At 32.1% G+C, this 13,409-nt stretch overlaps 1 protein-coding gene across 3 annotated transcripts in view; it reads right to left on the reverse strand.

Moving 5' to 3' along the window:
• The window catches only part of GRIK2 (glutamate ionotropic receptor kainate type subunit 2), a 616,372-nt gene that overhangs the window by 101,433 nt on the left and 501,530 nt on the right, over positions 1-13,409 (reverse strand). For all 3 annotated transcript variants that reach the window (XM_020287070.2, XM_076003095.1, XM_076003096.1), the window contains one exon: positions 11,373-11,590. In XM_020287070.2, the coding sequence (XP_020142659.2) occupies positions 11,373-11,590 (218 nt within the window). The remainder of the gene's footprint in view (positions 1-11,372; positions 11,591-13,409) is intronic.

Genomic DNA, 13,409 nt, shown 5'->3' on the forward strand with positions numbered 1-13,409 from the left:
TATTCAGTTTACAATTTTCAACACTTATGTATAAGTTCCAAAGTGCATTTTGTTCTTTTTCAGATTCATCTGGGGTGAAGAGAAAGATATAAAAAATTAGGGGTGATTTATGAACTGTATTTGCTCCTTGTGAATATGCAGGACGAAATGGTAAGCTCACTGGGCATGAAAAGGGGGCACAACTTTACATCTTACTTGCTCCTAAGGGGAGAAACTCTATGATATTGTCTCTGAATAAAAGTCTAAGCATTCAAGAGAGCAGCAGCAGCAAATAATAGTAAACTTCCATTTGCTGTATAAGGAAAGAAAAAACTAGCACGTGATATCTTCATTCAGCTCTTAAAAACAAAGAACAAAGTGATATTACTGCTATTTTGGCTTTTGGATTTCAGAACAAATGAACAAAAGGAAATGCAGATGGACAAAGATGCTAAAATGTATCTGCAACAAAAGAATAGCTTACCCCCCCTCAAAGACAGCATAATCCATAAAAAGTCAAGAACATTTAACTGCCAAGGATATTCTGAATTAAGTACAAGTTTCAGGATATTTCCTTTGTAATTAATCAACTATCTAAAAAAAATAAGAACAATTTGTTTTTCCTGGTACTCTAAAGTTGGAACAACTCATTCCCACCCCCAACCCCCCCCAAAATCAGTCAGCAGGATTAATAGGTCTTTCATAGCCACAATCCCAATAAATATAATTTCCTCAAAGCATTAACAAATCAGAGATTCTGGGTATTTGGTTGGCATATTTGTTTTAAAATACCAAATGATGCTTTTATTCATCATTTATAGAAGAAATGGAATTTTCATTTTAATTATTTTTATCTAAGATATAAATAAGTACAATTTTTAAAATGCCAAGGTATTTTTAGATAATATTTATTTCAAACTATTTTTTTGTGTGTCCAAAATATGTCCTTCTTGAATTTCCTTCAAACTGTCGTCTAACCAGTGGCTATATACTCTTACAGTGACAACTATTATCCATTATCCAGCACTTGACATGCCAGCTCAACACCACTATATTAACTGACTTTCGAGTTTTCTCACTCCCTGGGGGGCCCTCTCTCCTAAGATTGATGAGGTGGGACACAGTGTTTGAGCTGCCATCCTGGCTTGACAAACAGCACGAATGGTCCTTGCACGGAATGGAGGAGGAAGGACAAGGCGGGGAGAGAACCGCAATGTGTACTGGAATGGCTCATGCACATGTTTTCCAAGGCAATTGAAACATTGTTTCTCAGATTTCACACATAACTTCTTTCTTCAATTAAAGTGCCCAAAGCTGCCTTAGTACTTATTACAAATGTAATAATTAGAAAGGGATTAAACGTCTGTCCCACAGATATTTTAAAGAAGCTACTTTCTAAGATAAAAGTTGCTGCTCCTTCCAAGTTTAAATACACTAAAACTCTAATCACTTCTTGTAATTCCCCAAACGGTATTTTCACTTTCTTTTTAACTATTAAATTCACTCTGGCAGAGCTACGGTAATAAAACCCATCATATTCTAATTTTCAGACAGCTTGATAGAACCAATGTTCTCGCTAGAGATAAAGTGTAATGAAGCACTTTCTTTCCCATAGGAAAGTCTTTGACTCATATGCTTTGATGCCAACTAGCCTTCACATCTGCCCTTTCACCATTGATGGCTGTAACTTGGCATGCGGACTGGTGTCTGATGAAGCAGCTTTACTCAAAGGCACCATTTTATGTCCTGCAATGGGAACATAGTAAAATGGTGTTGGTTTCCTGTAGGCCTTATGCAAATCCCTGTAATAAACATAGGATCAGGCCTCACATACAATAAATTGTGTGTTAGATGAGGAAAGGGATAGAGAGACAACCTCCTTGAGTAAAAATAACTTCCTTACTATATAAATAAATCAAATGCATAATAAAGGATTAAATCAGTCGTGTTTTAAATATTTATTTCACACATGGCTAATTTATACCAAACCATTTTAGGCACTAATAAGAATATAACAGCAGTTTAAAAATACTGGCCTTACTTTACCAAACAAAATATTACCACTTAACTGAATGTTAACAGTAATGCATTTCCCTCACCATTAATAAAGGAAAAATAAAATGTAAGAGAGTTAGAGAATTATATGGCTACAAAAATCTTCACTGAGACATTTCTTTCAGATTTCTGGAAAAGGTATCTGATGAAAAATGTAGAACACAGCAAGATGAACAGAAAAAAAAACTGCCATAACACTATTAATCACTAATGTAAACTGTTTACTCAAATACATTAGTGTTCAATCACAGAGCTTTTGTTTTGTGTATTTCATTTGAGTACATAGAAAAATAAAACAATAAAAATTATCCATAAACTTCAATATGTGAAACAAACAACAACAAAAAAATAAAATTTCTGTTTTGTTAGTTTTTCCATTGTTAGAGCAGTATATCAATGTTATGTGTCAACTGCACAAGTTAGAGCAGTATGTCATGTGTGAGGTGCATTTTGTTTCAATTTAGATCTGCAAATGGACATGGAGGAACTCTCAAGTAACACAAGGGAATATGTAAATTAAATTTATGTAATAATAACTTTTCTGGTTAAAATAGGTGCTATTTTTTTCTATAATAAGTAAAAGAGTGGGAGTACTTCACCAAACCCAAATCTCAAAGCTCTTGCTAAGAACCCAAATTAATACATATGTACACAGTAGGCCAATTAATGTCATCTCTTTAATGTCAATTAAAAAGTATCTCTTCTTAATCTACACACCTTAAGTAAACACAAAAGTCACAAGTACAATCCTCCAAGACTCTAATATGCCTCCTTATGCACTCTTCTCTAGTTTCCCCTCCACCTCCATGGTAGAAGAACCTACAATAAAGACTTACAAAGAAAGGTGAATATTCACTCCCCAGATCCCTTAGAACATATATTTTCTCAACTTTTGTTCAGAGACACAAACAAAATTCAGGATTCATCCCTCCATGTAACTCTGAGACACAAGAACACTCTCTCTTCATCCTGCCATGTGACAATTCTTATGCTTATCTATTGAGGACCTACAAGAATAGAATCACAAAGGAAGATATATAAAGATTATTTACTCTCAACAAATCGCTGTTGAAAAAGTATATAGACACAATTCTGGTACATAATTTATAAGAAGTAAGAATGTGATTGTACATCTCAGTCTGATATTTTGTGGGGTCTGGTTTTCAGAAAAAGAAAAATGCCCACTCTGTTATGTAAAATAAATGGGAATAGATACAATCAGTTATTAACTAGTAATGCAAAAATATAAAAGGATTATTTACATTTCAAATTAAATTTACTCTGTCTGCACAACAGTATCTCCAGAGCAGGTTTCTTAAAATTCGGAGCTTGGGATCCCACCTCAAGATATTCTGAATTAATTAGCCTGGCAAGGAGCTGGGACTTCAATATTTTCTAAAAGGTCTCCAAGTGATTCTAAAATTCTCATGTGCAGTCAGGTTGAAAATTACTGACTTAAACAAATGAATATTTACTTATTTATGTATTTATATCTTCATTGAGTTATGATTGACAAGTAAATTATTATTTAAGGTTTACAACATAGTATGTCTTTATGTAAGTGTACCTTGTGTATTGATTCTCCCAATCAATCTATTTAACATATCTATGACCTTACACAGTTACTTACTGGTGTGTGTTTTAACACTGAAGATCTATTCTCTTACCAAATTTTTAAGCATAAAATTTTAAGTATACATCTAAATAAACATGGTAGCTTTTATGTGAGCATGTATTTAACAAATCAATCATCCCTGTACTTACTGAAAAATCATAAAAATTTCTAATCATCATATTGTTAACTAATTTCTTCTGAATAGTGGTGGAAAATCATCAGAATCAGTATAAAAGTAAATGTGTGCACATTGAAAGACAAAACCCAATTTCTAACCATATGCTGACAAATAATTATTGAATGTTTTCTTTTTGATGACCATACTCAACTAGAAAATTTGCTACATAAAATATGAAAAATATTTAAAGAATAAGACCTGGAGATAAACATATCTAAAATTCAAATCACTTTAGGTGTCCTTTCTCATCTTTGAATACTATTTTGAGGTTAAGTTTCTGGATATGCAAAATGGAATTTTCAAAATATTTATCAACAATATATCAAGAAGAAAATAAACATTCATCTCAGAAAATATTTTTTTAATGTGAAAAGTACACTATGATTGCCATTTTGAGAATTTACTCTGCTAATGTGTAAATCACTTTGTAGTAAGTATATTTGTATTACCATCATTGTTCTAAATAAAAACAACAGACAAAAATTATGTTTTGCTGAAATTTGAAAAATTGAAGCAATAAACAATAAATGTTTTTAAATTTACTACAAATGCAGTAATCTACCAACTTTTTACATTCTAGCTGTCAATTCAAAAATTAATATGTTCTAGCAGTATTTAAAAAGCAAAATCACTAAATCTCATGGAAAAATCATTGCAAGCATGCCACACTAGCAATTCAACCTTCAAAACCTATACTATCACACTAGCATAATTTAAGTTCAGAAGTTCATTGAACTGGTAAGATCAAAATAAGTGGCGGACTATAAACAATATATTATAGTTGTGTCTACCCTGATGCCTTAATGCAAATGTTTTAGAATCTTAATATGATCAAAAGTTGAGGTTGTGTGGGTGAGGCTAAATGACCTATGTGCTTAGCTCTTCTGAGTAATGATGATTATGCTATTATATCTTTGGTTATCACTTTTATGATGATACTATGTACATCCCTTGGTTATTGCTTTCATAATTAACAAGTCACTTAACCTCTCTGTGGACCAGTTTCCTCATATGTTAAATGAGCATAACAATAATTGCTTCTTACCTTTCTTAGGAGTTGCTCTGAAGATTAATGAGCTGATATTTAGAATGTACTTCAAGAAGGCAGACTTTCAAAAAGAAAAATAAGAAGGAAAGAAAAGAAAGAGAAAGAGAGAAAGGAAGGAAGGAAAGAAGGCAGAGGAAAGGGAGAAAGGAAGAAAGAAAATTCAAGAAAGAAAGAAAAAACAACTCAAAAGAGAAAACTCCTGTGTTGCTAGGTACCAAAAGCTAAAACTTTTTATCCCAAATGGATTAATCCACTGGTCTGCATTTCTAACTTTGTTACTCACACTTCCAAATAATAACTTGACTTTTAATAGAATATTAAAATGGGAATGTCATAGACGGCCACATATTTTGAAGAAACCTTTTTATCCCTCAATGGAAGAACAAAATTTTGTAAGTAATCACACATTTTTTTCTGAAACCCTGTCATAGGCTTTCCATTGATGAACGCAACCAGCCTTCATTGTGCCAATGAATAACTGTATAGAACTTGGTAAAAGCTGATGCTGCCATAAAGAAAACCCAAACGTGTAGCATTGTTTTAGGGCACACATAGTAGATGACAATGAAATCATTTGAGGAGGCTGGGAAAGTGGAAATAAGAAATTATAGGAAAAATACTATTTTGTAAAGTGCACCTTGCATTAACTTGGAAGATAGAAAATACACTGATAATCTTTTATATTTAGCCAAAAACAAATCATTCTAAGCATCAGCTGGTTAGTTTTAGCTATATGTCAAAAGGTAATACAATAAAGAGATAGATTATTAATAACAAGAACAGGGAGATGATGGAGAAGGTGAAGGAAGAGGAGTAGGAGGAGGAGGAGAGGAAAAGAAAATAAATAACTCATTTTACAAGCAGAATTTAGAGGTGATATAGAGGGGATAAAACCTGAATGGTTAGATAGTAACAGTATTTATCATCTTCACTGTCTCACACCAGTGAAAGTTCTTATAATTGTCTCAACATGGCCTCAGGCCATAATTAAGGATCAAATTAAGCATGTTGCCTTAATGCTTTCTTAAAATCTCTGAATAAGTTAAGGCAATGCCTTGTAGACTTTCTCATCTTGATAAAGACTTCAGGCCCAAAGTAGCAATGGCTAAGTCTAAAGAGAAGCATACCTTAAAAACAATTATGGACGCTTGAAGCTCTGACTTGGGGGCGGGAGGGGGGGTAAGGCAATATATGTAAACCTAAACATTTGTACCCCCATAATATGCTGAAATTTAAAAAAAAATGCTAAGTGCAATCCAAAAAGAAATTATGGGTATGGCTTTTAGAGAAAAAGTATACTCAGTTGGATATAATCAAAGGCCACAAAGGTTTGGCAGAAACTGTACTGGTAAAAGACAGACACCCAGTGTAGAAAAAATCTGAGTTTGTTTAAAATGTAGAAAAGCCTCTGGATTCCCAAGTTTCTTTGAAGACAGCTGACTTGTAAGTTAAGTAAAAGTTTACACTACATGCCATTAAGAGTTTTTGGTTGTTCGTTAGGCAACATTGGGTCAATTGATAGAGAACACAAGCCCAAGATATATATAAAATCAGTGCTAGAAACTAGAGATATTAAAATGAATATTACAGATTCATTCAGTCCCTATTCTGCTGCTGTGCAGTGTAATGCAGAAACATACAAGAACCAATAAAATAAATCTTGGAGTTATATTTTAATGATAACTGAAGTAAAAAATGTTTAGAGAATACAAAGAAAGGAGCACCTTACCCAGACTGAGTTGATGTATACATGGAAAGGCTTGGGAAAGTTTACCTAGAATAAATAAAGTGTAAACTAGGATCTAAGGAATACAGAGATCACCACCAATTGTGTTGGCAGGGAAGGCCGGGGATACAAAAAGCACATAACAGGCATTGAAGAAGAAGGTGCAAGAGTTCAAGATGAATCACAGGACTAGAAACACACCAGTTTGGTTGGAGTTTAGAGTGTAAAAGACAATAAATAGAAAATGAGAAGAAGCCAGATAATTATGTGCTTTGTAAACTTGCTAAGGAAGTTATCCTATCCTAAAGCAAATGAGATGGAGAGCTTTATGTCAGTATGGTAACAGTGTAGAGAATAATAGGGGCAAAGCTGGGAAAATGGAAAGTTATATGGTTAAAGCAAAACCCTGAACAGAGATGACATTGGTGTGAACTAAGATAGTAGTGAAGGAAATAGAAAGATATATAGGAGGTAAAATAGAAGTTAAGATATGCTTGGAGATGCAGAACACACACCTAAGATTTAACACATTCTTGCCACATAGGAAATCAGTGAATATTTAGTAAATGAAAACTTTACTTTTTATAGCTGAACATCCATATCATAAGATTGAGAACTCAGACACATAGTGACATTGGGTAAAATAGAACATCATAATCATTAGGTTAAAAAATGTTAAAATTACATAACAATATTATTTATAGTAAATACATTTAAAAGTTCAATTGATCAGAGATTTGGCATAAATTCTCAAATGAATTGCTAATTGTACCTTAATACACCATAATTTCAAAGTACATAGTCAAGAAAATAGTTTCTAAAAACAGTCACAGATTTTGTTTTCACTTATCCAATTATTCTTTCTTTATGACAATAGTAATCAGAAGAATGAAGCAATTTAAATTAAATAAATATGGTGTGGTGTTTTTCAAAATATATTTTAAAATAATTGAATTATGGGTCATAGAAACAAATTATTTGGCTGTATTTAAAATCATTCTAATTTCTAACAATAGCCACACATTCTAGTAAAGCTAACATACATCTATCAAGCTTTCACTAAGTGCTTAGCATACCGTGTTTCATTTATTATAATATTTAAAAAATATTCTGAGAATTATTCTGTCCATCATCCCAACTTAGAGATGAGAAGTCAGAGGTTTATAGAAGGCAGCGTATTGTCTAAATACAGCCAGAGGTGGTGGAGCCAGGAATTAAGCTCAAACTTCTCCGATTCCACAGGTTTATTTTATTAACTCCTAACAACTATTCTAAAATATAAACTCTATGTCTTCAGAAGAATTAAGTGATTTACATTAAAAATTTGATATCACTTAACATTTCATTTTAATATGTGCCAGCATTTTATTTAATAACTGTATAAAAGCACATTGTCTTCTTTGATATCATCTATTTCAGTGGGACAGACTATTTTAATACATGCAGTAAAGTCAAAGATTTCAGATAGGCCAAATCTAGACAAAGAATTTGTGAAAATTAGAAAACCTGAGTCATGGGTTACAGAGAAACAAATTTATTTAGCATCATTTTGTAAAAGATATGACTCACTTTAAAAATGTAGGGATTCTCAAAAGAAGCCATATCATCTACAGGGAATAGCTGAGTTATTTTTAATCCTGTAATCCTTAAGTATTCATTCATATAGTCTTTAGATTTCAGGGAGAAAAGAATGCTCTTGTTGCTTGGCAACATTTTGCATATTGTTTAGCCCTGGGGTGAGATTTCAGTTCTAGTACATCAAATTCTCAGATTCCAAGGTTTTGATTCCTCCTTTAATGTTTTTCAATAAAATCCCTGGGCTTTCATCTACTTTATCATCTAATATCATTCAGAACATATTGGAGATGCTATAGTGTTTTCCATTGTTTACATAAAATAACACTAGAACACTATCATTTCCTTAATTTTGAATTATTTTTGCCAGTCATAGCTTTACATTTGTCTCTGAAGAGGATGTGTGTGGAGTGTATGGATATAAAAAACAAGGAAGGAGGACTCCTCTTGAAGAAAATGTACATCGAGCTCAATGAACAAAATCAAGCATGGTCTTTGAAAATAGAATTATTCATTATTGTAGAACAATATAACTAACTCTGCTATGTCTCTGTAATACTGAGGACTTGCCACCTTTAAGGCCGGTTCTCTTGAGCCAGCTCTTCTTGTAGTAACAAAACTATATCATTTTTAAAAATGATTTTCTGGAACGGAGCATTCCAGAGCAATTAGTTAACAGCAGGGTCTTGTTAAATTAGTGAAAACAAGAAGGAAATTCCTTTAGAAGTCAGTGCCTTCAGGGTGGTTTCTAGAGTGTTTGTATGTGTGGCTGTTAATTAAAAAATAAAAGAATTATATAAAATGTAAAGAGACTACACACTAGTCCCTGGTTCATTATAGTGTTTCAAAATGAGTATGCATTTGTTTGAATTCCAAATTGCTAGAATTTTTTTTTAATTTCATACCATAGGCGATATAACTATATGTTTTAACAAGCCAAAACATGAAGTTGAAATTAGAACCTTTTAAGGTTACACTAAAATACTTGATGAGAAAACATTTGATGTATCCTTGTAAGTTCTTGGTTTTTTTTCCTGATTTCAACAGTAAGAATTCAGCATGTGATAAAGTTAGCAGACTGAGGAAACTGTCAACTTAGTGATTATCACCATGTGCTTTTTATTTTACTAGTACACATTCCAGAAGGCTTCAATTCTAAAGAGAGAATGTATGTGCTGTTGGAAACAGAAAGTTTCTTCATATCAATTTGCTCCAGGTGCTAGAGACACCCTGTGTGTGGGATAGAAAACTAGAGATGAAAGCGTAAGAAGAAAAAATCAGTAACAAGGAAAAATAAAGGTAGGCAAAAATTACACAGCAGAGAGCAACTGAACTAAAAAGAAAAATGAACAAAAAAAGGAAAACACAAAAAAGAAGAAAATAAGCTAAAAATAATATAAATAAAAAATTGTATTGAATATGATTTCTCAAAGACGAACTTTGGTCATAATATATTTGATCCTTAAAACAAGATATTTGAGTCTTCTGGAAAATAAAAATAAAATTAAAACTCTGAAATAATTTTGAAACAGAAATAAACACTTCTCATGTCAAATCATTGTGTTAGGTACTTTTTTGTATTATTTTACAAATTCAACTTAAAAAGTCCTTTGAGCTATTATAGTAACTGAAACATCATGTATTTACTCCCTGCAGTTGTTCATACTAACAATGTGCATTTAGCAATTTCAACAGCTGATATTTTTTTTAAAAAAACATTTTATAACAAAGTTGGTCTTTAATAATTCTAAAGATTCAATTAGGAAAAATTGAATCATTAGAATTAATATAGTCTATTATAGTACCATACTGAACATAATGTTTGCTCATATTTGATTTTTCAATAAATTTGATTAAATAATAATGATTGTTCTAATTAAATGTAAAATATACATCAAATCTTTAATCTAGCCATATGATAAATTAGCTTCAAAAATAATTATTTTTTAAATAATTATTTTTTTTAATGATATGAATTTGACTAAACAATCAAATCTATCTTATTCTTTGGAAATTTGGTGTCCTCCAGAACTACAAGGGAGAAAGTTGATTTAGTCTAATAAGAATTTTTACAAAGAAAATGCCATAATTTGACAAAATTGCTGTTTTAAGTCACATAAAACCCAGTTCTATGATTGTTAATTTTTTTTTTGTCTCCAACTATATTATAATAGCCCTGAAAGTGAAAACTAGACTTTATTTGCTGTAGACTTATTTGCTATATACCCAAGGTATAGTAGAATTTCTGGCACTCTATTGGCAGTTGATGAATAGCTTGAAGCAACTTTTTTTAAAAGCAATTATTTAAAAAAAAAAAAAAAAAAAAAAAAAAACCTACCACTTCCACTGCCCATTTGAACTGCCAATTGCATTTGTAGGAATACTGAAAGAGAATATCCATGTTTAAAACTTTACGTAACCTACAAAGAATGTACAAATGCCTGGTAAAATACAGAAGGAATTATAAAGTGATAATGGCTCCTAAAGTGAAATCTTCCCATCTAATCTACTTTGGCCCAGTGAGATAAGCTGGAATAAGGAGAAGAGAGGAAAAACAAAGAGCAGGACAAGGCACTCTATACAATAGGAACTCAGTGCAGGCACATTTTCCATTTAAGTGTTCCATATGCTATCCCTCTGGAAACCACTGTGAGTTCAACAGGATAGCCCAATTTTAGATTCTGTGCCTCATGGAATATTAGCTGGATGAATGTACAGACAATAAGAACTATTTCTCCTTGTTTTTCTTTTTTTTCTCCCTTCATACCGTGCTCCATTTCAACAGAAAGAAATATATCCATGGGAAATATTCTTACATGTATTTATTCTATTTTTCTGGGATAGCCAAGCATTGCAGAGTCTCAACATATCACTATTCAATTTTCAATAAATATATTATCTTTTCATTCAAAGATAAAACATCATGGGAAGAAAGATGTTACCTTTAGGTGTATTTTCCTCAGAAGAGAATAGAATACTTGTAAAGCAAAAAGTCCTTAGCATTTTCAAGTATTAACATGACTTGTCTTGGTGGACACATATTTAGTTGTACACCTCTCCTCCCGCTGAGGTATATGTTACTAATTACACTGCACAAATAATGGCATTGTTACAACCTTACATTCATGCATAGAGAAAGATTCATTTGTAACGTATCATTTTAATACATAAATTTTAGGTAGCCAGTAAGACTTACCTTGAAAAAAGTCATGGTTGCACCATCCTCTACCGCTCCATACTCTATCTTGGTTTGTTTAGCTAAATCATCAGCAGAGTCAATAGGAGATTCCATGCGTTCCACTGTCAGAAAGGCGGCTAAGTTAGCAGTATACGAAGAAATGATGATAAGTGTGAAAAACCACCAAATGCCTCCCACTATCCTGGTGGAGAGCGCTTTGGGCATGAGCTCAGAACCTAACAGAAAGTGGGGGAAAGGTGAAACGAATACAGAGAATTTGATCAGCAATCAGATACTTTTGGTCATAGTGGCAGGGTGGAATCACTGTGTAATAAAAGCTTAAATTATTGTTTTAGTAAGCAAGCAACAACCATTGGGAGAGCAGAAGCTAATTTCAGGAAATAAACAATCTCTTAGGCTGCTCTTGTTTAAATATAGTGACAGGAGACTCAAGTTCTACTTGAGATGGTGCAAAGCACAAATTAAAATATTAATTTTATAAAATCCTTTATAAAAATAGTATTAGAAGAGATTTTGAAAAACTCTCCAGTTTATAAACCACTTGTATTGTTTGTCATAATTTTGTTAATTATGTGGGTTTCAGAAGAATGTTTTACCATACATTCATATCCATTTCTTAACAAACTGAAAAGTTTCATTTTTCATGTGCATATATAGCTGATATATTCAGTCTATCTTGTAATTTAAAAAATTAATGTTATATAATAAAGTAAGTTACCCACATTTCTTGAAATGATGTGAAGTTTTATCTCAGTGTTTATTTAAAAATAAGATAGTAAATTTTTTTCTGTGGATAAGCAAATATCTCCCATCACTATGATTAGCCTCAATGAAGAAAATTAGAATAAGAATAGATAGCTAAATTGCCACATTTATTTTCATACATATAAAAATATTTCATAAATACATCACAATGTATGGCTGGAGTTGCCTGCCCATGGTATTAATAAGAGAGTGGGATTTGAGAAATTACCTTTTACTTTTGGTTATTATTAATTTTAATTCACTTAGATTATAAAGTAAAATCTTAACAGTTTAAAAATTTAGTCAGCGATCATTTAAATTTTAATTATAATTTTACCACATTATTTACAGTCTTAATGTTTAAATGAAGATATACCAGTATGTGCAATTTTTATAAATATACTAAATTTCTAGAAATGTAAATAATATATTATTAACTTTTAATAATTTTGAATCTATCAAAAAAGTATCTTTAAAAGAGTTTGAGTAAATTGGAATGAAGCAAAGATGGACTTACAGCCAAATCTTTAATATAATCACTGATGCAGTAAGGTAACACCTCTTTCGATGGAATAAAAAATAAAACAATTTATTCATGTGAACCTTGAAAAAGAAATGATATCCCAACTGCACTATATCAAAACAGCCCATCTTACACTGAGGTTCATCTTACCCTTGAAATTTCAAACAAAATTTTAAAAGCAGACAGACTTGGACATGACAGCCAACTCCAGCTCCAGATTCTGCCTACCACTCTGTAAGGAAAAAAACGGAAAAGTACCTTTCTGATGTAGTTGCTCCTAGGCCCTGTCAGACACACACTCGGACACTGAAACACTAAAATACTTCCAAGATGATCAGCAGCTTTGGCTGACTATTTTACTTTTTTTTTTTTTTAAACAACACCACCAATAAAGTCAAACAAGACTGGGAAAGAAAAGAATAGTGGAAACATTTGACAAAAATGGCCCAATTACCACAAGTTCATATCTTACCCAAGGACTTAAAGCGAGTACCTCCTAGTCTTGTGAATCAGAGCCTGGTTAGGGGCTGACTGTCATGTACTCAAGGTAACGTCATGTCCAGCACTACATCCCACTAATTCCTGGGGAGTTGGGCATCAGCCAGAATAGTATGGGTTCCTCTTTCATGTATCCACCAGCAGTGACGTAATTGTGTGGCAAAGCAAATGTATATTTGAATTTCTCATTGCTTAGATTACTTGTTATTATCTTCAGAGATATTACAGATAGTCTTATTTCTAATAGCTAAATATTACTGTTATCAAAT

Source organism: Microcebus murinus, chromosome 5 (genome assembly GCF_040939455.1).
Source record: "Microcebus murinus isolate Inina chromosome 5, M.murinus_Inina_mat1.0, whole genome shotgun sequence".
Lineage (NCBI taxonomy): Eukaryota > Metazoa > Chordata > Mammalia > Primates > Cheirogaleidae > Microcebus > Microcebus murinus.